At 42.6% G+C, this 27,015-nt stretch overlaps 1 protein-coding gene across 1 annotated transcript; it reads left to right on the forward strand.

The window, feature by feature from the left end:
* The first annotated feature begins 5,982 nt into the window (after nucleotides 1-5,982).
* LOC122655199 lies at nucleotides 5,983-21,429 on the forward strand. The gene is made up of 8 exons (XM_043849415.1): nucleotides 5,983-6,135; nucleotides 8,133-8,480; nucleotides 19,423-19,500; nucleotides 20,155-20,328; nucleotides 20,403-20,729; nucleotides 20,826-20,943; nucleotides 21,125-21,258; nucleotides 21,343-21,429. The coding sequence occupies exons 1-8, from the start codon at nucleotides 5,983-5,985 to the stop codon at nucleotides 21,427-21,429; spliced, it is 1,419 nt and encodes a 472-aa protein (XP_043705350.1).
* Nucleotides 21,430-27,015: the final 5,586 nt, after the last annotated feature.

Consider the following 27,015-nt stretch of genomic DNA (forward strand, 5'->3'; position numbering starts at 1 on the left):
CATTTAACCCTTGGAGAAAATCAAGCAAGGCATCTGTCTCTAAGAACTCATGGAGAGGCTTCATAGAACCACACGAGCAAGGAGGTAACGAGCGATATGAGAGGAGCTCATCACGGTAGGACTTAATGGCAGTGTAATAAGCCGAGATTGACTCGGTTCCTTGATCGTGGGTGGATAAGGCACGCCTGATTTTAAATATCTGGGGAGCGTTCTTCGGCGAGAATCGTTCACGAAGATCCAACCATGCAGCCATGGCTGAGGGAACCCAAAGAATGCTGTGGGAGATGGATGGTATCGTGGAATGAACAATCCACGATCAAACCATGCTATCACATCGGACCCAGTTATGATAATCAGATGAAGTAGCTTCAGGCTTGGTTAAAGAACCATCAATGAATGGCAGTTTATTTTTTGCTTCAAAGGCCATGATCATGGATCGGTGCCAAGTGGGGTAGTTATCCCTGTCGAGCAGAGGCTGAACAAGTGCAATTCCAGGCTGATCAGAGGGATGAAGAAAGTGGGGTGAGGAGATTAGTATTGCAGGAGAAGAACCTGCCGGCATGGTTACAGAAGGCTATTGATCGCCCATGGTGAAGAGAAGATGAAGAAAAAATTAAGAAAATGTCCAAGGATCGATTGCTTTGGCTGATACCATGTTAAGACTTGTATCCAATAATGGATTGTATATATTTCATTGATAATATGGTGTATATATACAAGTAAAATGAATCAATCTACAATCAATCTACTGCTAATTACAAGGTGGAGTTACAACAGTTATGGAAAGAGGGATAAGGAAGGTGAGGTAGGTGAGATGGTGTGTATCCGGATGGATATCCGATAAGAGTATTGTTGCGTCAAGTTGAGATGATCCACACACCTCGACATCAACTTTGGAGAGAGAGAGAGAGAGAGGCCATTACAGTGGAATTGTGAATAGGCCCCATAGCATAGTGTAAGTACAAACACCATCTGAGGAAACTAAGGGGATCACCCCATAGCATAGTGTAAGTACAAACACCACTTGAGGAGACTAAGGGGATCCTGGGACTATATGGGACAGATAGTGAGTCGGTCTAATTATCACTAACAAGCTTCCAAGGTGCTAAATTTTTTAGATTTTAACCATCAGATCTACTAAATTCTTCCTAACAATTATAAGTGAAGAGCCCACATGTCTGTTTATTTTGTAATACAGTGGCAGGCCCCATGTGTAGGTAGTCAGCCTCCTCTCTATTGACCTGCAATTTACTCCTGAATAAAGATAAATTAGACGACTGCTATGGATACAATGCTTCATAGATACAAATTATTCATGGATACAATTATACATGCTCTTCCTCTTCTTCCACATCAGTTGCCTGACTCCTATAGATACATTTATACACAAGAGGAGGCATCTGCATTGCATGGGTATGTCTAATGAATGCTACAGCTCTTGGTGAATGTATGCAACTATAAATATATGAATACCTACATTGATGCGTTGCACTGTATTCGAAGATTTATTAACTCATTGATGCATTCCTATTGTCCATGCTTCAACTATGTAAAATTCTTCATTATAGCAACTAATGCTTGCCTAATTCTTAACCATTACAGGATGGATGTGTAGACCATTTACTACCATTATGATGGTAGTGGAAATTAAGTTGGTAGATCCAAACAAGTATAAGTATTTGTATATGGTTTTTTTGTTTTTTGTTTTTTTTTTTAATTGGAGGTTTGCATTTATGAATTGACAGATTAAGACAGGAACCGAACGCAGAAAACAAAATCAGGTTCAACAATCTAAATTCAGATAATTTCAATTTTCGAAGGCAAACTTGGAGCATTTGGATATGGTGTATGACATATACAGTACAATTTTCAACCATATTCCAAATGGAAAGTTTGTAAGATTTTTATGTAAATCTGTACTGTGAAATAACCTAGAGGGGAGGTGAATAGGCTATTACTAGTGGATTTTGCCTCTTTTTTCAATTAATTAGATGGATATGTGAATTATGATTTATAATGCAAAATTATCTTATTGAAATTTACAATTAATAAATAAGGAACTATACAAATAGAAGAGATACAAACATTTATAGTGGTTCGACTTTCACAAATTTACATCCACTACTCTCAACACTTGAGAGAATTCCACTAGTATTTCTCTTTCAATACAACAGGTGAAGAAATATCACCTTTACAAACTTTTTTTCAAGGATAAGAGGATCCGTTACAAATTTTTAACGATAAGAGAATCTAATCTTTTAAGGATAAGAGGATCATTGCACAAGTCTAAGTGCAATCTAGACTAATGCAATGCAACAATGCTCAATCTAGAGTTTACACAAACTCAAGAGCAAAAGTAATTTCAATAGGAGAATTGAACTGTTACCTAACAAGTAGTGTGACACTACTCCTTGTGATGAGTGCAAATGATGATATGATGATGAATGTACTTTAAGCTCTTTGGTACACTCATCTGATGTAGTAGATTGGAGAGAGTGTAGAGGCTTGAGAGCTTGAGTTCTTGTTGATGTTAACTTGAAGAATATTCTTGAATTCAAAGACAAATTGTTCTTTGGAATTGATTTGATCTCTCAACAATAAAGCTCTAGTTTGGATGGAAGTTGATAGTCATAAAGGAGTACAAGGTTTATCTTTATATTTTGCCTTTATTGCCCAAAAATTTGGTGACAAAAAAACTCTAACGGATAGAATTTTTCCCATCCGGACTCGCTGCTTCAGAAATCAGACTCACCGGATTATTCAAATGACCATTGGGAACTAGCCGTTGGAGAGGTCTGGGACATTCGGACTATGCCGTTTCCTCTCGAACAGAAATCCGGGCTCGTCAGAGTAGGCCAAACCAGTTTTGGTTGCCTAGTTTTGGCTTGTTTTCACTTGGGTGTTCTCCAATTCTTTGCTAATGACCTCCTACAGTATTTAGGTCATTTTTAGAGTATTTTAGGCATCGCCTAGAGTGTATCTAGGTAATGAATATATATGCAATGCATATGCAACTTTAAATTATGCAATGAGTGTTCTATCTTAAGCTAGGTGCACACGAACATCTTCTAGTTTTATTTATTGAGTCGTCAATTTTCTTCAAGTCTTTCTTGAGCTTTGATGGGTTGATAGATCTTGTCTTCTTCTTGCCTTTGTCCTCTTGAATGTGATCACTATACATTCTCACACTTTGAACAAGATGTTATATACATTTTAATATGTTTGTTATAGAAGAGCATTTCCCAACAATCTCTTCCTTCTTGATGATGACAAACATATGATTCTCATAATAAATCTTGATTATTAAAACATTGATTTGATCATAAATGTAATATCAAATGGAGCACAAATGTGTGAATGATAAATAAAAGAGTTATATTTATGCACTTAATCTCATTCAATTCATATATCATACCAATTTCAATGTCAAATTTGGGATGAGAATCATTTGCAATTTCTCTCCCTTTTGTCATCAACAAATGGTGAGGGCAAAGCCCAAAAGGCTCCCCCTAAAATCATTTTAGGGAAGAATCAAAGAATTGTATTTAAAATATGGAGATGCTACCCCTACATGGGTGCATGGGAGAACAATAATGCAAGACAATAATATATCATCATGAGCAAACAAGTATAAATAGTTATATCCGACTGTCATTTTATGATCAAAATGGAGCACATATGACTTTGATTTCATGAAGGTACAATTAATGTTCAAAAAATTACTCCACTAAAAGTTTTCAAAGAGTACTATATCAAAATACTTTGAAGCTATAAAGAAATGAGGAGCCTAGTCGTCATCAAGTGATGGAAGTCCAACATGAAGAGATAGAGCTTTTATGTACTAGAAGAGCTACTCATTTTATTTTGGGTTGAATACATGTAACCCCCTAAAATGCACCCAATATTCTTCGTACCCCCCTAAGGTTCTGACAAGCCCACGTATCACCCCTGAAAATTCCATGTACCACCCCTACTTTACCCCCTAAAGCCATTTAAATCCACACCAGAGGTTAAATGCTAAAAATGACCAAACTACCCTTTTTTCTATCTTTTCAAAAATTTGAAAAGACCTAATTGCCCTAACCTATTTGCTAAAATTTGAGAAGACCAAAATGTCCTCATCTTTCTTTACATACCCAATACTACTACTACCACCACCACCACCACCCACCATTAGCACCATCACCACCGTGAAGCCCCACTGAAGGTGTTTTTGGGTCAGATTGAGATGATGTTCAAGGTTCAACACCTGCCCAAGATGGTGGCCCAGTTCGAAGAGTATCGGGAAGTGGGGCTTCCCGATACTCAGCCAAGGAACGGTAGAAATCTTCAACCATGGTTATTAGCTCCAGTTGCTTCTCGTAGTATATCTCTACTCACTTAGCGAAGGAGTTTGCATCCTCCTCGATCAATTTCAGCACTGCCTCCGTCTTCTAGTCTAGCTCTGCTCAAAGTAAAATAAACATTAATCTTTCAGATTACTAGCTCTGCTCAAGTAAAATTAGAGAATCTGATGTTCTGATCATGATACAAAGTGTTTGTTCCCTTAGAATTTGATAAAAATATAGAACCCACCATATTTGTCATAAAACCATTAAAAACCCCTATGCTTTACCATCAAAGATCTTAATGGTCAATAGATGAAATGTACCTGAAAGAGTGGATTGAAGCCATGGAGAACGTCTTGGGCTGTTGTGACTGTCAAACCATCACGAGTGAGATGGCTTCTTTAGTAACATCTTCTTTGCAAAACACATTCCATAACCAATAAAATAAGCGATCAGAACTCAGAAGGTACAAATTAATTAGGGTTCATCCAGAGTGATAATGATTTCTGATTTTAGTCAAATTTGGTACAGATAGTGATATTTTGCATTCATGGCATGTATTTAATACTATGAATCTCTCTCTTAGAAGCATCAATGAAATGCTTCAGAGAGAAATGAGTACATGAGGTATGAAGGTGATCTGAAACCCTAACATCGAAGAGATAAACTTAACCCATTTTAAACCATCCTTACCCTAGCTCCAGCTTGAGCATTTAGGTAAAAACTATAGAGAGAAAGATCACGATACACTTACCTTTCTCGGTTTATGATCACATGTGATATGGATCAGGATTATTATGGAAACTCAATCGGTTGGGCATCTCCTATGGTTACATATTATTTCAGCCATATTTGTACCACCCAATATTAGGTTACCATTTTTATTCTTATTCTTGTACAACCCAATATTGGGTTACCATATCCATCTCCAATTGTACACATTGTATATATATTGTCCTCTTGGACTATCAATGAATTAAGGATACTCATTCACACTAATATGGTATCAAGAGCCACAAGTGCTCCAATGAGCCACTCCTAATTTTTTTTTCCGGTCCTCCTTCTCTTCCTTGCAATGGCCGGAGGTACCAACAACACCATCGATTGTAGCACTACTCTGGCCGCCCAAGAACAGCCCACCCCTCTTACCCTCCCTACTTCGGTCTCTCCTCCATCTCTCAACCATGCCCATCATTACATATCTTTAAAGCTTACCTCTAAAAATTTCATTTTCTGGCAAACACAAGTTGAACCTTTCCTGGATGGGCAAAACCTTTTTGGACATATTGATGGTTCCAAGCCTTGTCCCACCGATCCTACAGAAGCTGCTGCTTGGCGTCGTCAGGACTCCCTCATCCGTAGTATGCTTGTTGCATCCCTATCTGAAGAAGTCTTTCCTCTGGTTGTTGGTAAGCGTACCAGCCGTGAGATTTGGGAGACCTTGTAGACTGCTTTTTCATCTCCATCTAAGAGTCGATTGATGGCACTTAACATGGCTCTCACAGACCTTGAACAAAAGTCCGATGAAACCGTATCAGTGTTCTTGTAGCGTGCCAAGTCTATTGCTGATGAACTCGAGGCTGCGGGTCATCCTTTGCATCCTGGAGCCTTTAATCTTCATGTATATCGTGGGCTGAAACCTGAATTCAAGTCCATGGTGTCTTCGTTGCTTACACGAACCGATCCAATCGGTTATGATGATCTCCATGCAATGTTGTTGAGCCATGAGTTCTTACATGGCAAATCTCTGAAGAAACTTGCCATCACTGAGCCTGCTGCCCCTGGAACTCAAATAACTGCGAATACTGTTCAAAGATCCTCTTCTTCCACTCCCTCGGCTTCCTCTCCACCAAGCCGTGGTGGTAGAGGAGGTCGGTGGGGTCGTGGCGGGGGGTCGAGGTGCTGGTCGTGGCCATAGCTTTCCTATGGGCTATGGTCGGTTTTGGTGTTCAATCTGCAGGCGTACAAATCACTCCATTGATAGATGCTTCTATCGTCCACAAAATGCCTTTTTTAACCCTTCACCCTACAATTTTCCAAACCCAACTCCAGCAGCCCATTACACCTACCCGAATCCAACAACCCTCCCCTGTTACCCACACCCCACCCTTCCACGACTTTACCATGGTATCCAAACACTGGCGCATCTCATCATGTAACTCCAGATCTACAGGCCTTTTCACAGTATGATGAATACATTGGTACGGATCAGTTGCATGTGGGTAATGGTAAGGGTTTGCATATTTCTCATATTGGTTCAGCCTCCATTCCATCTTCATCTTCTTGTGCATTTTATTTACATAATATCTTGCATGGTCCCTCTTTATCCAAATCACTTTTATTTGTTCAGAAATTTTCTCAAGACAATAATGTATTCTTTGAGTTTCACACTTCTCACTTTCTTGTGAAGGACCAGGTAACCAAGGAAACACTGCTCTCCAGACCGAGTAAGGATGGCCTCTATCAACTCCATCTTCTTCCCCTTCTGTGCATTTGGCTGTTCGTGGATCCCTAGATCTTTGGCATAACCGTCTTGGGCATCCCCACCATCGTATTCTCCAAAATATGCTACGCACCAATAATTTGAATTTTTCTAATTCTAGTTTTAAATCAATGTGTAAGGCTTGCAAACTTGGCAAAGCAAGCCGATTGTCTCTTCCTTTATCTAGTAGCAAAAGTAATTTTCCACTTGATTTAATTTTTACTGATGTGTGGGGACCATCACCCACCCCGTCTATCTCTAATCACCGTTACTACGTCATTTTCGTGGATGATAACACCAAATATATATGGTTTTATCCTTTAATCCACAAATCAGATGTCTTCCATATTTTTCCCCAATTTCAAGCCTTGGTTGAACGGTTATTTGGCAGGAAAATAAAGGCCCTGCGGTCTGATTGGGGTGGGGGATTTTGGTCCCTCCCCACCTATTTTTCAAAACTTGGTATTAGCCATCGTGTTTCTGTGCCACATACCCATGAGCAATAGGGTTCAGTAGAAAGACGACATCAACACATTGTTGAGACCGGTCTCACCCTACTTGCTCATGGATCTGTGCCTCATAAATATTGGCATTTTGCCTTCGAAACTACAGTTTTTCTCATCAACAGAATGCCATCTTCTGTTTCTCTTGGCATTTCCTCATTTCAGTTGGTTTTTCACAAAACACCTGACTATAAATTCTTGAAAGTATTTGGGTGTTTATGTTTTCCACATCTTAGGCCATACAACCGTCATAAGATGGATTACCGGTCCAGTGCGTGTGTCTTCCTTGGTTACAGCCCTTCTCACTCTGGCTATAGATGTCTTGACTTGGAAACCCAAAAAATAATTATCGCCCGTCATGTTCGTTTTGATGAACATACTTTCCCTTTTTCGGGTCAGTTCCCCTCACCCACAGTTCAACCATCATTTAGCCCTCCAATTCCTCGGGCTTCCTCATCTCTATCTACACCTATACCATTATCACATGCAACGATGCCATCGCCACCTTCCCCACGTCCAATGGGCACACCCATCACGCCCTTACCTATGCCATCACCCACAACCACCCATCAAACCGATTCCACCTCTATGGGCTCTCCTAGCCCCATTCCTGACTCACCTACATCATCACCATCACCACCATTATGCACTCGACCACTCCATGACTTCTACCAAAATGTCCCTGAACCACCCGAACACCCAAACCCAAACACATCAATAGCATCATCTCTACATCCTATGTGCCTCAGGTCCCATCGCACCAAGCCTCAAGCACATGCTACTAATACAGTTATCTCTGAGCCATCATCTTTTTCGCAGGCTAACAAAGTTCCAGAGTGGCGCACAGCTATGGCCGAAGAATTTAATGCCCTCATCCGTAATGGCACATGGTCCCTTGTGCCTCGCAACCCACGCATGAATCTCATTGGCAATAAGTGGGTTTACAGAATTAAACAGAAGGCTAATGGTTCCTTAGAGCGCTACAAAGCGAGTTTGGTGGCCAAGGGGTTTCATCAACAGCATGGTTTGGACTACAGTGAAACCTTCAGTCCGGTCGTGAAACCTACCATGATCCGATGTGTGTTGTCCATTGGTGTATCTCAAAATTGGCCCATTCAGCAACTGGACGTCCAGAATGCATTTCTCCATGGGTCATTAGATGAGGAGGTATTCATGTCTCAACCTCAGGGTTTTATTGATCCATCATATCTAGACCACGTGTGAAAGCTCCATCGGTCCTTATATGGTCTCAAACAAGCACCCCGTGCTTGGTTTCACAGATTATCAGAATTTTTGATTGGTCTGGGCTTCACTGGTTCAAGGACAGACACGTCCCTCTTTATTCGTCACTCTGGGGCTCATTTATGCTACATATTAATTTATGTTGACAATATCATTGTCACAGGAAGCGATCCCTCCATGATACAGTCCTTGTTGCAGTGCCTATCGAATGAATTTTCCATTAAAGACCTGGGTGATCTTCACTTCTTCTTAGGGATTGAAGTTCAATGGCATCCCAAAGGGATTTTATTGTCTCAAGGGCGTTATATTTTTGATCTATTGGAGCACAAGGGCATGACCGAGTGTAAACCTGTCAGAACCCCCATGGCCACCACTACAAAATTCTCTGACTCAGGGGGTGCACTGCTGACCAATCCAATGAAGTACAGGTCAATTGTGGGAGCCCTGCAATATGTGCCTTTGACCCGTCCAGATGTCTCCTTTATGGTGAATCGCGCTTGCCAGTTCATGCATTCACCAACAAAGGAACATTGGCAGCTTACTAAGAGGATTATTCGATACTTGAAAAGCACTCAATCGGTCGGCTTATTGATTGAACGGTCTCCATTGCATACCCTACAGGCCTTCACAGACGCAAATTGGGTCGGGGATGGTTCTGACCAGAAATTCAATTCACAATTTTCCTTGGCCCAAACCTCATTTCCTGGGTCTCAAGAAAACAGAGAATTGTGGCCCGGTCTTCTACCGAGGCTGAGTATAAAGCTTTGGCTGATGCCTCTGCCAAGTTCGTTTGGCTTGAATCTCTCCTCAAGGAGCTTGGCTAGCCCATATCTATTCCACTGATCTTGTGGTGCGACAACCTAGGGGCCACTTACTTATCAGCGAATCCTGTGTTCCATGCGCATACAAAACACGTCGAGGTTGATTTTCACTTTGTGCGTGATCGTGTGGCCAAGAAGCAGCTACAGGTTCAGTTTATCTCTTCATAGGATCAACTGGCTGACACCTTAACCAAGCCTTTGGCATATTCACGTTTTGAGACATTACGGGACAAGCTGAAGATTCGGATTCCTGATTCTCCACCTTGAGGGGGTGTATAGAGAGAAAGATCACGATATACTTACCTTTCTCGGTTTATGATCACATGTGATATGGATCAGGATTATTATGGAAACTCAATCGGTTGGGCATCTCCTATGGTTACATATTATTTCATCCATATTTGTACCACCCAATATTAGGTTACCATGTTTATTCTTATTCTTGTACAACCCAATATTGGGTTACCATATCCATCTTCAATTGTACACATTGTATATATATTGTCCTCTTGGACTATCAATGAATTAAGGATACTCATTCACACTAATAAAAACAAAACCATAAAAAGGAGGGCTCCTACCACCGCCGGAGAAATGGTAATGCATAGTTCCCACTTACGTACTACTACAATAACTTGAAAAAGTAAGAGCAGACATAAACAATGGAAAACTAGTCTTGGGATCTAGAGAGAAGAGAACTACTTGATCTTCCAGCAAAACATTCTCCGGCGAACTGATTTGAACAAGAAGAAGATTAAGAGCTATCACTAAAGGTGTTTTTGGGTTGGATTGAGATGATGTTCAAGGTTCAACACCTGCCCAAGATGGTGACCTTGTTTGAAGAGTATCGGGAGGTGGGGCTTCACGGTGGTGATGGTGTTAATGGTGGTGGTAGTGGTGGTGGTGGTGGTAGTGGTAGTATTGGTTATGTAAAAGAAGATGATGATTTGGGGAAGATGAGGGCATTTTGGTCTTTTCAAATTTTAGTAAATAGGTTAGGGCAATTAGGTCTTTTTAAATTTTAGAAAAGATAGAAGAAAGGGCAGTTTGGTCATTTTTTAGCATTTAACACCTGGTGTGGACTTAAATGGCTTTAGGGGGTAAAGTAGGGGTGCTACGTGGAATTTTCAGGGGTGATACGTGGATTTGTCAGAACCTTAGGGGGGGTACGAGTAATATTGGGTGCATTTTAGGGGGGTACACGTATTTAACCCATCTATTTTTCAATGTGCTCAAGATGACAGGAATTTTCTCTGTAAAAGCGTGAGTAAAGGATGTGCTTGGAGGTGTATCTTCTGCATGTGAGGGTTCTTTATTGCTTCGACAAGATGGATCGGGAGGAACCAATGTTATGGAAGTGAGATGTAGTGATTGAGTTTTGAGTATCAACTAGTTCTTCATCTTTCAAAGGGACTTTGAAGTAGTGGAAGACGTACTCAGAAGTTGTCCTTATGGGAGACTGATATTGTGAGCCTTGGTGCTAGCCTCCATATAGCGTATGAGTATGAATGGAAGATTGACTTGAGTCAAAGAGCATATGCAGTATGTGATATATACTTGGAGGGTTAACACATCATCCCGATGACCACTACGGGGAATGATGTTGTGCTGCACTATGCGACTGACAATCCTGGGTAGAGGTTTAAGTTATTTGGCTTTTACGATAGTAGTGTGTTTGTAATCCTTGTAGACTTCATCTACATTGAATAGAGTATCTACTTTGGTCTTTGGGACCCAGAACTTCATGAGACCTGCATTGGAAACTTTGAGAATGTGTGCCAAAAATATGACCCAGTGAATTCGATAGAAACACCCTTAACAAGAGATGTGATTTTGAAGGTATACTCAGATCCGCTAACTTCCATATTGCAATAAAACACAAGCCTAGGATAATAAGGAAACTTAAAAGAAAGCATGGGGGGACCAACGCATATGGTAGAATCTTTCATTCAAGCCTAAAGGAATGAAAGAAGTAATGTCAACTTCTCTACCTTGCTCAATGGGGCATTTTTCATATTCTTCCCAGTTGTCTCTTGCTTCTAGAGATAGGAACCATTGAAATGTGTAGGCTTGTTGTTTCCCTTTTGACTTTGTGGCAAGTGCTTTCTCTTGTCTCTTGGGAGGGTTTTATTTACTCCAACTTCAAGAACTAAGGTGTTGGGTTGAGTTTGACAAAGGGGTTTTGGTGTAGGAGTGAAATGGAGATGGAATGGATTTGATTTGAGATGAAAAGTAAGAGATTTTGGGCAAGATTTAAGGTTTCTTGCCCCAAAGGATGGCAACCCTAGGTTTGGAAATGAAAGGCACAAAAATGAGAGAGTGAGTTTGATTAATGAGTGATTTGGGTTTGCCTAAATCACTTAAACCCGAGCGGAACCTGCGAGTCCAGTTCATGCAGTGCATGGAATCTGACAGGTCCAGATTCCCTTGTTATGCAAAATACAACTTTGCGTTGTATAATGGGCTGGTTTTTGGTGGTTTTACCACTTGTGTGCTCCAAACTTACTCGAATAGGATTCACGCCTCAATAAAAAACCTTTCCCCACTCAATGGTTTTGTATAAATGTCCGCCAATTGCTTATCTGTTTCAAATATGTTCGAGGACAATTTCACCTATTTGAGCAGTGTCTCTAAAGACATGGTGGCGAATATCTCTGTCTTTTGCTCTTAAGTGAAGAATAAGATTTTTACATAGGTTAATAGCACTAGTATTGTCACAAAGAATTTTGGAAGATTCAAAATTTATCTCATTGTAAGTACTGTGGTCCTCTGCGACAAGGTTTCCTCAGCCTTATTGGTGACAAACTATCGGTCTAATAATAGGGGTATGATTTTGATACATCATCATGGGGTAAGGGTCATACTTCATAAAAATAATAAAATAAAATGAGGAGTCGCCACCTAGGATTAGGGCCTAGGACCTAATAGGTGTAGCTCTATCCAATATGAACGAAAATGGGCTACAGAGCTCCATATGGTCTGGGCAGAGATTCGGGTAAGGGGTCAGGTTACAAGCATGGGAAGGTGTTAGGCACCCATCTTACCCGACAAAAACCAGTCTTTCTGTTATAGATGCTTAAAGGGTGAATATTCTCTCCTCCTACAACAATGAGGCTATATAATGTACATTATACCTATATTTACAATATATACATTAAAACGGGAAAACACAAAAGACTACATTGTAACGACAAAAATGTAATGATTATACCTTCATAGGGGTATACCTCAGATCTCGATGATCCCCTGGGTCAGGGGAAGACGGACGAATGGACCAACACCTGGTTTCTTGAGCAGGGTAACGGCTCTCTGAATGTGTCTGTAAGCGGACAGAATAACGGCTAGTAAAGAAGAAGTTTTGCTATCTGTAATCGGACAGAATCACGGCTATAAAAAGAAACTTTCGTTATTCGTATACAGATGGGATAACGACTTGACCAGAATGGGATTTCTCTTCGAAGGTGTGGGTAATCGATGGATCTACCCACAACTCGAGTGGGTAATCGATGGATCTACCCACAACTCAGAACACCGCGCTCACAAAGGCTTGAAAGAGGGCAAAAATCAAACTGGGAGTGTCACACCCCAAACTACCCCTGGGAGGATTAGGTAGGTGACCCGAATTGCGTAACGGCAATCCGCCAAATCCCATGGATCTAGAAGCAGTTATTACATTTACGGTCCCACATTCATCACTTTACCATAAGCAAGATCAGAGTGCTACAGATATACTACAATTATAATAACAAAAGAGATAGCGTAGCGATACGGGAATGATGGTAATATATATATATATATATATATATATATATATATATATATATATACAAAGTGTTCTGAAACATTCCCACCCAGATATAACCCACAAAGAGAAACTAAGCTGACAAAAGCTAGAAGAAAAGAAGAAATACATACATATATATACAGGGTGAGATAACTCAACCCCAAAAAGAAAGAAAGAAAAACTATTGCAGAACCACAAGCAGAATGGGGATAAACTCCTAACAAAAGCAAAAAGGAGTCCCCAAGATAAAAAGCATCAAGTGCACTCTTCAATGGTCTTCATCAATGACCACCGAGAATGCACACATCATCGGCACGACCTCCGTCAGGGTCCACACCAATATCATCATAACAATCAGGGTTCTCCTCCTCGTAATGAGCCTCCATCCCACAGTGGCATCGATCTGTAAAATCATCTAAGAAAAACATATATATAACAGAGTGTGAGCCCCACTGAGCTCATGAGCAAAACATATCATCATGCATGCACGTGCAACCACAATCCACATGATCCTACATGATATGCAAGTCCAGATTAATTATTAGCCACCTAGCAATACAACTAAGTTAGGTCAGTGCTACTACAATCCCCAATACATGTATCCCTGGTGCGGGCTTGGTTACCCCTTCCCGCGATACACCCATTGAGTTGTCGGAGAGGACCAGTCAGCTCCCGCATTCATTCACCAAGGTTAGCCCGACCAACCCTCTGTGATTAACCTATAGGGCAATCCATTCCTTTTCTCTTTTCTTTTCATTCCTGGCATATAGCCCATAATCACCATTCTGCTGCAAACACATTTCTTTTCATTTCATTTCATTTCTTTTCTCATATACACATATGGTCACTCTCACAGGCATCCAACACCTTAACCCCTATTGGCAAGGGTGCGTAGCACGGGTGATGAAACTCTAACCCCATGTCTATATGGCATCGTATGAGTCAGGTGGTGTCAACCGCATCCTATACTACGGGCTACCACATGCCTCATTTCCAAGTCGACTACAGCATCTAGTCTAACATTCATAATCATCAGATAATATTCACAGTGTTGATCAATAGACAATCATTGTGTAGTAATTTGAGTAATTGAACAGAATTAAATAACACAGCGTTTATATTATGAATTTTAATTGTTGGCATAGCATCACAGTTACATGTACATACACAATAATATTTCACTCACCTGGGTTTGGTTCTAGGAACTCGATCGCAAATTCAGTTCCAATTGCAGTCTGGTTGTAGGCCTCGAGCGCGGGAACAAATCCTAGATATAAATCAGAAGTTGTCATTTAAATATTCCAATCTATCTCTGGGGGTCCTAGGGTTAATCTAAGCTCACTGGGTTGATCCGGTGTTCAGTTGGTTTTCACTTGGAATTCTCTGGGCCTTGCACTGGGCCTTAGATCTATGTCCTGGTGCATCATCCAGAGATGGTAGTCTAGGGGTAAAATGGTCATTCTCAGTGTTAGTACCTGACCTTAGGTCGTAATAGGCTTACAGTGCTATCTTGAACTTGGCAGTGCTGCAGGACTAAGCACAGGCAGGGTTTCCATCACCTGCGGGGTCCACTTGGGTTCCCAAGCATTCCCTTCCTATGGACAGATGTGGAGAGGGGCTTTTAGGTCATTTCCACCTTCCCACATAGTACCATGACCAATGGGTGAGGTCCCCCAAGTCAGAATGCTAAAATAGAAGTGTTTCATTACCTGGGCGATGGCTCTGGGCATTGGGTGCATCGCCCAGAGTCTTCACACCGAGATTTGGCTGAGATCCCCAGGTTGTTGCTTATGGGCAGTGACCAAAACATCTCCCTATGCATGTTAGGGTGTTAGGTACCCCCAGGGGTGATCTTCATTTTGGTCCATGTGGATTCTCCACTAGGCCCACCACTTGGCTACCAGAGGCTGCCCAGACAACCCAGTAAATAGTGTCACAGGGTTTTCCACAATAGCAGATCTGGATTTTGGTCGTATGCAAGGCTATAAACAGATGTAAAATGATGATTCAAGGCTGCTACTACCTAGGGCTTGGTCCCATGCAACCAGGGTTTGCATCCAGGGCTCCAATCAGTCAAGTAGCTGTGCATCTAGCAGTACAGCTATGCACAGCTAGCATTCGGCTCCAAGACCAGCATAACAGCCTTGTATTTTTACTCAAAAATCTCAGATCTTCCATGCTCCATGCTTGCATGGAAGATCTAGAGAAATTCTAGGCAATTCCCAGCTGTTCTGGGCTGCCAGAGAGCAAAAATCCATCCAAAACACAAGCATCAAAAGGAGCAGCAAGTTTGGGTATAGATCTGTATACCTGAGCTGAGCTTGGATGCCACGAAATTTGGGCTCAGGTGTGAGCAGCTCCCCCTCTTCCTTCATTCCTCTCTTTCTTCTTCTTCTTCCTCTCTTCTTTGTCTCTTCTTTGTCTTCTTTTCTCTCCCACGAAATGAGCAGTACCAAAGGCTCTAAATGAACCCTAGGCTCATCTATTTATAGGCCTAACCCATACTAGGGTCTGTTTGGCTGCTAAGGCCCCTTTTGAAAATGAGTTTTTAAACTGATTTACAATGATTTTGGGCACTCTAGTGGGGTCCACAGTGAACCAAGGGTATGAGGTGGTCCCTCAGACTCCCCTCTATCTATGGAGGGTGCCCATGTCCATTATGGGTGGTCCCCATAATTTTAAACCAATTTAATATGCTGTTTTGCACACTGGGCGATGTCTTTGGGCGTTGCCTGCATCGCCCAGTACATCGACCAGTGATCCTAGCAAGGCTGAAACTCAGTGGGTTTTGCACAGGGGTTTGACCCATGGTTAAGGCATTGTCCCCACATGTCATTTAGAGGTTTTTACACACTTTTCCAAAGGTGGATCCCACAGTTATGGAGAGGAGAGAGATTACCTGGAGTCCAGGCCATACATAATGCTGTGAGCTGTACAACTGCAAGGGTTAGTGATCCATCTACTGACAGGCATGTAGGATGATCCACACAGAGTTTCTTCATCAATCCAAATCATTGGAGTAATACTCCATAGTGTTCTTGGTTGCCTAGTCAGGGGTTCCTGTTCTTCAGTCAAAATTCTAGCCAGTCAGGAGCAGGGTTTGACAGGGAGGGTCTCCCTAAGCTTGGAATTCCTTGAAATGAGGGGAGGGGGACCCTCCTATTTATAGGGGGTGTCCCATTTTCACGGCACCGGGTAAGTTGTCCACGGCGTCGTGGGGGACTTTTCCACGGCGCAGTGGGGGACTTTTCCATGGTGCCGTGGATGATGTCATCCCGTTGACATCATAACCTTCTGCGACAGCGTGGTTCCATACACCACTACAGTGGGAGGCCTCCACGGGGCCGTGGGGCACTGTCCACGGCACCGTGGACAATGTGGTCTCCCTCTTTCTACTTTTTAAGTCTTAAATGGGCTTTCTTGGGGTTTTGGATGTGTTTGGACCCATGGGCCTTGTCTTTTTGGTCTTAGGGAAGGGAAAGGGGCTTGATGTCCATTGTCCGTGTCCCGTCGTCATCATTTCCAGGGGGGTGACAAAATTCAGTGTCTACAATTTGCCCCTCTTTGGCTGAGGCCTGTGCCAACAGCCGAAGGGTAAAGACAAAAGACCAACTAATTTTGTCACCAAGAGCATGTACTGCTGACGCTTTGCTCAAAGGCGGTAGAGTTGCCAAAATAGGCGGTTAATTGCGATGAAATCCTTCAATAGACTTCAAAAGAAAACTCGAAAAAACTAAATCTTCATTATTAGGGTTTTTCTCTTTTACTTTCAAAACTCGAAAAAACTAAATCTTCATTATTGGGGTTTTTCTCTTTTACTTTTAGGGCATCTTGGGGTTTTTCCCCTTGACTTTAGTATGAATTCACCTAGAGGGGGTGAATAGGTGAAGGTAGTGGAAAAATAAAAACTTATGCAGAAATAAAAATGTTATCAATAAGAGACAATTAAATTGCAGAGATAATACAGAGATTTCTAGTGGTTCGGCCAAAACTTGCCTACGTCCATTCCTCTCACCTTAGAGAGAATTTCACTAAAAACAATCTTGAGAATGAATAAGAGAACTCAACTGATCTTGATTGAGAGCAAGAGGACTCAACTGATCTTGAACTGGTCTTGATTGAGAGCTAGAGGACTCAATTGATCTTGATTGAGAGCAAGAGGACTTGACTAATCTTGATTGAGAACAAGAGGACTTGATTGATCTTGGTTGGGAGCAAGAGGACTCGACTGATCTTGGTTGGGAGCAAGAGGACTCGACTGATCTTGATTGGGAGCAAGAGGACTCGACTGATCTTGGTTGGGAGCAAGAGGACTGGACTGATCTTGAACTGATCTTGATTGATAGCAAGAGGACTCAACTAATCTTGATTGAGAGCAAGAGGACTTGACTGATCTTGATTGAGAGCAAGAGGGCTGGACTGATCTTGGTTGGGAGCAAGAGGACTCGACTGATCTTGGTTGGGAGTAAGAGGACTTGACTGATCTTGGTTGGGAGCAAAAGGACTCGACTAATCTCTTAAAATAAAGGGTACCAAATATTAAAATTACCTCAACCTTAGTAGTGTTTGCTACCTTTCAACTGTGAAGCTTAATGCTAAGTGAAGGAGCTTGTGAGAGAGTGTGCTTGGAATGAATGCTTGATTTCTCACTTGAAGCTATGCTCTTATCTAAACATCTGGAACAAGAGTTAGTATGATTCGGTTTATTTGTTATCATCAAAACATATATATCATCATGATAGAGGATTGGAGTTTATGTATGAGGACTTCTCTTCAACAAATATTCTCCCTTTAGGGTTTTTCATGAAAACATTTTTTCTTCCAGGGTTTTTCTTAAAAATATTTTTTCCTTTAAGGGCCTTCCTTGAAAATATTTTTTAAGCCTTCCTTTTAGGGCCTTCCTCGAACGATCGGGCGGGCGGGTACCCATCCAGGGTGACACTGAAGGACACCTCTCGGCACATCTGTTGCGCCATTTGGGGACAGTCGCAGGAGGTAAGCATACTTACCTTATCTTTTCCATTGGTTAAGGCCCTTGTAAGATTTATTTATTAATTACTATCATGATCGTCCTAGGGCCTGTGAATCGAGGCAGGGGCCCGAACATCGTAATTTAGGCATTTCTAGGCACAAAAATCGATGCAAAATAGACTTAGGCATTTTTTAAGCCCGTGAAAGTAGGCAAAGCCGCATGATACCAAATTGGGCACATTCTAGCACGCAAACCGAGGTAAAGCCATCGGATACCAAACTGCCCATCTTTTGGTACGCAATTCAGGGCAAAATCATTAGAAACCAAACCGGGTATTCTTAGGCATTTTTGGGCATGCAAATCAAGGCAAAGTCGTTAGATACCAAACAGAGTATCTTTTGGCACGTAAATCGAGGTGAAACCCTAAAATACCAACTTCGGTATTTTTAGGCACGCAAACTGAAGTGAAGCCGTCTGATACCAAACCAGGTATCTTTTGGCACATAAATCGAGTCAAAACTCTTAAAACACCAACTTAGGTATTTTTAGGCATGCAAACTGAGGTGAAGCTGTCGGATACCAAATCAGGTATCTTTTGGCACGTATATTGAGGCAAAACTCTAAAACACCAACTTAGGCATTTTAGGCACATAAACCGAGATGAAGCCGTCGGATCTGGGTATCTTTTAACACATAAATTGAGGCAAAACTCTAAAACACCAACTTAGGCATTTTAGGCCCGCAAACTGAGGTAAAGTTGCCAGATACTAATCTGGGTATCTTTTGGCACGTAAATCTAGGCGAAGCCATCAGATACCAATCGGGTATCTTTTGGCACATAAATCGAGGTAAAAGTCTAAAATATCAACTTAGACATTTTAGGCACGCAAACCCAGGTACATCCGTTGGATACCAATTTGGGGTATCTTTTATCACGTAAATCAAGGCGAAACTCTAAAGCACCAACTAAGGTATTTTAGGCACACAAACTGAGGCAAAACTCTAAAACACCAACTTAAGTATTTTTTGGCACGTAAATCGAGGCAAAACTCTAAAACAACAACTTAGGTATTTTAGGCATGCAAATCAAGACAAAGCTGTGTGATACCAAATCGGGTATGTTCCGACACACAAATCGTGGCAAAGCTCTAAAACACCAACTTAGGTATTTTAGGCATGCAAACCGAGACAAATCTGGGTTAGCCATGTTCAAACTTGTATTCTTATGCTTTTTATATTTGTTATTAATTTATTAGAATCTAACTGAACTTTTTTCTCTTGTTTTCGTAGGGTAAGACTATGCCGATGCCGAAGAAGTATTACGGCACACAAAGAGTGCGGGAGTGGTACGCAGAGCTTTGCCCGGAGGTATTATCCCGGGTAAGGCGCACCGGATTGGGGCACATTGCTGCCTGCCCCATCCACGAGTTGGACAGTCTGATTGTCAGGGCTTTAGTGGAGAGATGGTGGCCGAGCACCCACACCTTCCATCTCCCATTAGGAGAGGTGACCATCACACCTCTCGACTTCTACATGATAACGGGGCTGCCGTTTGGAGGGGGCGCCCGTGGCATTGACTCCGAAGGACCAGGCCAACCGTCTTTCTTACTAGAGTCGTATGACTGGGCTTGAGGTCATCGAGAGAGGTATGCCTGCTGCTACCATGAGGCGGGTATGGGAGGAGAAGGGGGTGACAGATCAGTTGCCTTCGGGGGAGCATGATCAGATGGCCCAGTGCTTCCTCCTCTATTTGCTGGCCGAGGTCATGCTTAGTGATATGAACAGGACGGTGACTGTCGATCTCGCCTTTTGCCGATTTGTTAAGGACTTCGACCTCATAGCAGGGTACGACTGGGGAGGTTCGGCTTATGCCCACCACCTCTATATGATGGACTTCCTAGTCCTGGGTTCCATAAACCTTATCGGGTGCTCCTATGTCATCTGGGTAAGTCTCTCTCCCCCCTTTTAGATCAACAACTTTATTATTATCCAAACTTATTGACTTCTTTTGTTTTTCTGCAGACATGGAGTTACGAGGTCCTGGGCTTCCGGACTCCTCTCTTTAAGGGAGGTGAGGACCAGGGTATTACTTTCCCTAGGGCCAGGCGATGGTCCAAGGGAATTCTCTTAAAGAGTGACCGCTATAAGGATCTTCCTTCTGTTCAGGGCCTCTTGAAAGAGCTGCGGCTCGAGGATGTGAGTTCAAGACTACCCTTTTTTTGTTTTTATTTCAATTCTGGTTTTGCACTTATACATTTTTTGGTTGGTAGGTCTCCCTTCGTCCCTACCTTCCGAAGTATCTCCTTGAGCCGATCCTATTTGCCCGGGCTTCCGCTCTCTGTTCCCGACAGATCCTCTTTGAGGGTCCATGGGGATTCTCCTTCTACCTGGGAGAGCAGGGGTTCCTACAGTGGTCCGAGGAGAGACTAATCCCTTGTCTTCCTCCAGTTCACATGCACACTCCTCTCTTGGAGCCAGAGGAGATTCAACGTTTGAGGGTCGATGAATCGGGGGCGCAGTTGGCTACTGTCGGGGACTACTTCGCGTTTCTTTTCCAGGAGACTGTTTGCTTCCCTCTCACTCCAGAGGGTCCTCAGGTATGATTTCTTTACTTTTTTTCAATCAACCAAGAAACTCATTGAATCATGCTAATTGATTTGGTTTTTTGTTTTGCCTTTTTTTTTTTTTTGCAGTACCCTGTCCGTCCCCTCTTCCCTGGGAGTCTTGGGCGATCCTCGCGTGCCTCTCGAACGGTAGGAGCAGATCCTGAGGCGGAGACTTCTGGTGGAGTCCCTCCTGTGCGGTTGACGGGTATGGATGACCACATCCCCTGCTATCGTCCATTTTTCATCAGACCCGTTGATCTGAGTATGTCAACATCGAGTTGAGACCTCCCAGGTCGCAGGACAGCGACCTCGGTATCCCTATCCCATATGACGGGGTAAGGAGATTTCGTTTATTGTTATTATGGTCCTTTTTTATTTTTGCAAAGCGAAAACCCTCACTTCTCACATCTCTCCCTTTCTGCTCTTCCAGGTGACCGCGGATCGGTATGCCGATATGCGGCACATGATGGCTAGTATGGATGAGGTCATTATTTCCAGAGGGGAAATGATACGCTACTGGGTGAGTTTCTTCCCTTATATTTATGCACCTCTTTTTTATTTTATTTTATTTTTATTCATTATTTTATTTCTTTTCCTTTCTTAGAGGGATCAGGATGCATTTCACCAGACTGAGTTGGAGAAGCATCAGATTGATTCCGAGAAATATCAGATCAAGTTAGACCATGCTTGAGCAGATATTGCGGGTCTTCGACTTGATAGAGATAGCGTCGATGGGACAGCGGTGAGCTTCTCGATGGAGGATTACCTCTCTAGATGATCTGCTATATATATATATATTTTGGTTTTGTGTATATATACTTTTTTTTGTTTTTGTTATTTTTTTGTTTTTTTTTAAGACCAAACTTATTGTGATCGTTTGTATGACTTTGTACTCACTCACTTTTGTATATCACAATGACTTCTCTTTTCCCTAGAGGCACAAAGTTTTATTGATAACTGGTTCGAGTACATGGATATTGAAAAGGTAATTCAAACATCAAGCTAACATCACTTGTTCGCCACATGTATCTGATAGCAGAATCACCATTTCCTGAGTCAAGGCTTCTAGAGGTTTAAAATTCTTCAACTTAAAATGCTCTGGTTTTAGAGACACCAAAGAGGGGGACCTAAACTGGTGTGAGTCAAACCCCCTGAATCTCACGTAGGTGCATCTTGGCATCTCTGATGACAGTCCCATTGGACTTCTTGAACATTCCGATTCTCCAAGTATTCTTTTCAATCTTGGATCTCATGAAATTCCTGTATTTCCCTTCTTGCTTAGCAGCGCTTAGGCCGGGGTTGATTCCACTAGTCTTGACCACATTTGAGAATTTGCGAGAGACCGATAACAGAAATTTGTTCCATTTTTCTGAGAATGGCACATGACATCGTACCCTTTTCTAGATTGCTCAACAAGTTCTGCAACCATCGGAGATAAGCTCTTCTCTGGAGTTGTCAGGAGGTATTTTTCAGTTATGCAAAAGGGGTATGCTTGCTTTCTGTATTGAACTCGACCTTCTTCTTTAGCCCTGTTGTTGTTGAAGATTGCGTCCACTTGGGAATCTATTTTATCTCTCTCTTGTCCATGATGAAAAAATCTTTTAAAGTTTTGAAAAGTTGCTCCTTCTGCCTGACCAGGAGGAACAGCTTTCCTTGAGGAGATGCTAACATGCAAACCCGAAATTCTTCAATAGTTGGGGCTATCCTGACCTTTCCAAAATGGAAGACATGTAATTGAGGATCCCAACATTTGGATGCTTCTCTGAGTAGATCATGATGGAGCTTGAAACATCTGATTCTCCCAAGTATCGACAAATTGAGATCGTCCAGCAACGTAGGACCATTCACATGCATACGGAGGGTCCATTGACGTTGGGCCCTTCTTTCTTTGGTCCTCACATAATCCCTGCGTCAAGGATCCTATTAGCACCCTGGACATTAATAAGTCTTTAGCTAATAGCCAGCCCCTGATAACCCTAGGTACACTATAAGTCAGATTTTGAAGGCCAAATGGCGGGATTTACCGTATTTACAGGGGACGCCGGCTGACGGGATTATGGAATGGACTAACACAATGCCCTTCTCTTTTTTTTTTTTATTCTCTCACCTTTTTTTTTTTTTTTGAGACCGCACTCGAGATGCCGAGTTGCCTACGTATCCCTTGAGAGGAATCAGATCGAACATAGTTCAAATTAATTAGAGAATTTAAATCAAACCCGAAATCTTCCCTCTCAAGGTCAGTGAGACGCACCGCTTTGCCTGGCAATATTGCACTCGCTCTATGAGGACCACTTCGACTGGGTCAGAATCTTCTCCTTGGATCATGCATCGGGGCCCTTTGCTTCCTTAGATCCAAACCTCCTTTAATATTTTGAGAGTGTAGCCCCTTGTCGGACGCTGTAGCCATTCTTTGCTGGTATGACTTTCATTTCCTTTTCATTCAAGAGATTGAATTCTAGACCTCGTCCATTCCTCTTCTAGTAGCCAATTGTCAAACAATATTCGAAAGGTGGGAACCTGAATTTTCACAGGTAAAATGACCTCTACTCCACATGCTAGAGAATGTGGAGTTGCCCCAGCTGAGGTTCGAATTGATGTTTGGTAAGCCCATACGGCTAGTGGGAACTTCTCGGCCCAGTCATTGTGCGCGTCTACCATCTTCTACAATATGACTTTTACATTCTTTGTTAGTTTCTTCCACTGCTTCGTTGGTTTGAGGCCTATAGATAGTAGACTTATGCCTTTTTATGCCAAATTTGGCATAAGGCCTTTCCACCTTTCCTTGGAAATGCAAGCCTTGATCTGAAATCCATTGTTGAGGCACACCACACCTGCAAGCAATGTTTTCTTTTATAAACTTTGCTACCTCAGCAGTGGTTAGGGCCACATAAGATTGAGCCTCCATTCTCTTGGTGAAATAATCGGGGGCGAGCTCGTGCCTATTATAAGCCTTTGGATTTATCTTTCCTATTACGTCTGTCACACCCCAAACCACCCCCTTGGAGGATTGGGTAGGTGACCCGAATTGCGTAATGGCAATCCGCCAAATCCCATGAATCTAGAAGCAGTGCTTACGATCATGGAACCATATCCACATCTTAACCATAAGTAAGATCAGAGTAGTGTAGGACATCTACAATTCAAAAGTAAAAAGGAAACATAGCGATACGGGAAATGGTGATAATATATACATAATAAGTCTTGTTTGGTACACCTCCCGGACACACACAACCCATAACAAAGAAACAAAAGCTGATAAGTACATACAAAAATATATACAGGGCGAGCATCCTCAACCCCAAAAGAAAAACAAATAAAAGCTACACCACCAAGTTAGAACGGAGATACTCCAAAAAACCCAAAAGGAGTTCCTAGTCAAAACATCACATGCACGCTTCAATGGTCTTCATCCGCAATGACCACCGAGAACGTACGCAGGATCGGTATGACCTCCGTCGGGGTCCACACCAACATTGTCATAACCACCAAAACTCTCCTCCTCAAAATAGCCCGCCATGCCACAATGGCATCCACCTGTAGGATCATCTAAGAAGAGAGCAACATATAACAGAGTGTGAGCCCCACCGAGCTTGTGAGCAAATAACATCCATCATGCATGCATATGCAATCACAATCCACAGTTAATATGATCTACATGATATGCAAGTCCAGATTTTATTATTATCCACCTATCATTACAACTAAGTCTGGTCTTGCCACTACAATCCCCAATACATGTATCCCTGGTGCGGGCTTCTAACCCTTTCCCGCGATACATCCATTGAGTTGTTGGAGAAGACTGGTCAGTCCCCACATTCGTTCACCAAGGTCGGCCCGACCAGCCCTCTGTGATTATCCAGGGGGACAACTGTTTCTTCCCTCATGCACCATTCCGGTGTTCTTTTATTATTTTTTTTTTTCACTCCCTGATAATTGTCCCCACAAGCATCCAACACCTTAACCCCTGCTGGCAAGGGTTCGTGGCACGGGTGATGAAACTCTAGCCCCATGTCTATATGGCATCGTATGAGTCCAGCAGTGTCAATCGTACCCCATAATACGGGCTACCACAGGCCCCATTTCCAAGCCGAGTACGACATCTAATCTAGCAATCACAATCATCATATAGAATTCACAGTGTTGATCAACAACAGACATTATGCAGTGATTTGAGTAACTTGAATTATAATTAAGTAACACAGCATTCATGATTCAATTATTAATAGCCGGCATCAGATCATAATTACATTTACACATACGATAGTATTATTCACTCACCAGTACTTGGCTCTAGGTACTCAATCACAAATTTAGTTCCAGCAGTTGTCTAGTTGTTGTCCTCGAGCACAGGATCAAGTCCTAGATGTAAATCACAAGTTGTCATGTTAAGTTATCAGTCTGTCATTAGAAGTCCTAGGGTTACCCTAATCTTACTGGGTTAACCCGGAGTTCAATTGGTTCACTCTTGGAATCACTGAGCCTTACACTGGGCCTTAGGTCATGTTTCGATGCATGGGCCAGTGCTAGGGCACAGGGGCAAATTGGTCATTTGTAATACCAGTACTTGCCACTAGGTCAGATTCAGTCCCATTACAGTTTATGACATAAATACACTACTGTCCAACTTAGGACAGTGCAGTAAAATCAATCACGGCAGTGCACAGTCACCTGTGGGGCCCACAAGATTTCCAAAATATTTTTCACATATGGACAGATGTGGGGGAAGGGCATTTTTATCGTTTCCCACATCCCACAGTGTCTAGGGATCAAGGCCATCAGGAAATTACAATTCTGCCCCTCAGTTCCTGAAAGATTCCATCACTGGGCGATGGCTCTGGGCCTTGCTGCATCGCCCAGTGCCTGCAATCGACAGCAGGGCTGAGTTCCCTAGGCTGGGCTTTGCAGGGCCAAGGGCTTGATGGATCCTCTGCATGTTGGGGTGGTTAGGTAGCCCTTGTGGTGGTCTACCATTTGCCCTAGGCTAATCGCCCGGCAAATCCACCATCAGGCTGGATCTGGCTGCCCAAGCAACCCTGGTGAATAGTATTTAGGGTTTTATCAAATATGAAATCTTGGATTCAGCCACATGCAAGGCTGTATATGCATGTTCAATAGGGTTTCAGGGCTGCAACCACCTAGGGTTTGGTCTCTGCAGCCCTGGCTAGTAGTCTAGGCTTCATTCCATCAACCAGAAGGGGATCTGGGCAGTGCAACCATGCACAACCAGATTTTGGCCAAGGCAGCACCACATCTGAATATTTATTTTTAATAAAATGCCCAGATCCACCATGCACAGGGTTTGCATGGCTGTTCTGGACCAAGACTGGGCATACCCAAGCTTGTCTGGTCTGCCCAGGGTTGCAAAACACAGCAAACACAAAGGGAGAAAGAGGACAGTAGGCATGGGAGAGGTGTTTCCATACCTGAACAAGGCTATGGGGTGGCTCGGATCAGCCAAGGATGGAGCAGTAGCCTCCCTTCTTCCTCTTTCCTTCTTCCTTCCTCTTCTTCTTCTTCTTTCTCTCCTTTCTTTCCTCTCCTTTCTCTCTCGGATTCAGACTTGCCAAGGGTTCTAAAATGAGCCCCATGGCCTCTTATTTATAGGCCTAGCCTCTACTGAGGCCTGTTTGCCTTCTTAAGTCTCTTTTAAAAACTCATTTTTGAACTGATTCTGTCTGATTCTGGGTACACTGGCGGGGTCCACATTGAACCAGGGGTATGAGGTGGTCCCTCAGAGTCCCCTCTATTAGTGGAGGGTGTCCATGGTCAAGTTGGGTGGTCCCCACAATTATAATAATTAAATATATGCAAAAACAGCCACTGGGCGATGTCACTGGGCCTTGCTGCATCGCCCAGTGAATTCCAACAGCATGAATTCAAAGGGGGATTGCATAGGGGTTTGACCCTAGGTCAGGGTATTGTCCCCACATGCCCACCATTGGTTTTTACATGATTTTTCAGAGGTGGGTCCCACCATTTTAGGGATGAGAGAAATTACTTGTGATTCAAACCATACATCAGGCTGTGAGCTGTGCAGGAGCAGGGGTCCACTGTCCATCTTCTCACTGGTATGAAAGAGGACATGCATAGGGTTTCCTCATTGGTCCATGTCACTGGAATGGTGCTCCACAGTGTATCTAGTTGCCTGATCAGGGGTTCCTGCACTTCAGTCAGATTCCAGCTAGTCAGGGGGCAGGGTTTGACAATGTCAATTTCCCAAGTAAGAACGATGGTCATGGGTCATTCAACGGATGCAACCCTGTAGGAAAAATGTGTA

Source organism: Telopea speciosissima, chromosome 3 (genome assembly GCF_018873765.1).
Source record: "Telopea speciosissima isolate NSW1024214 ecotype Mountain lineage chromosome 3, Tspe_v1, whole genome shotgun sequence".
Classification (NCBI taxonomy): domain Eukaryota; kingdom Viridiplantae; phylum Streptophyta; class Magnoliopsida; order Proteales; family Proteaceae; genus Telopea; species Telopea speciosissima.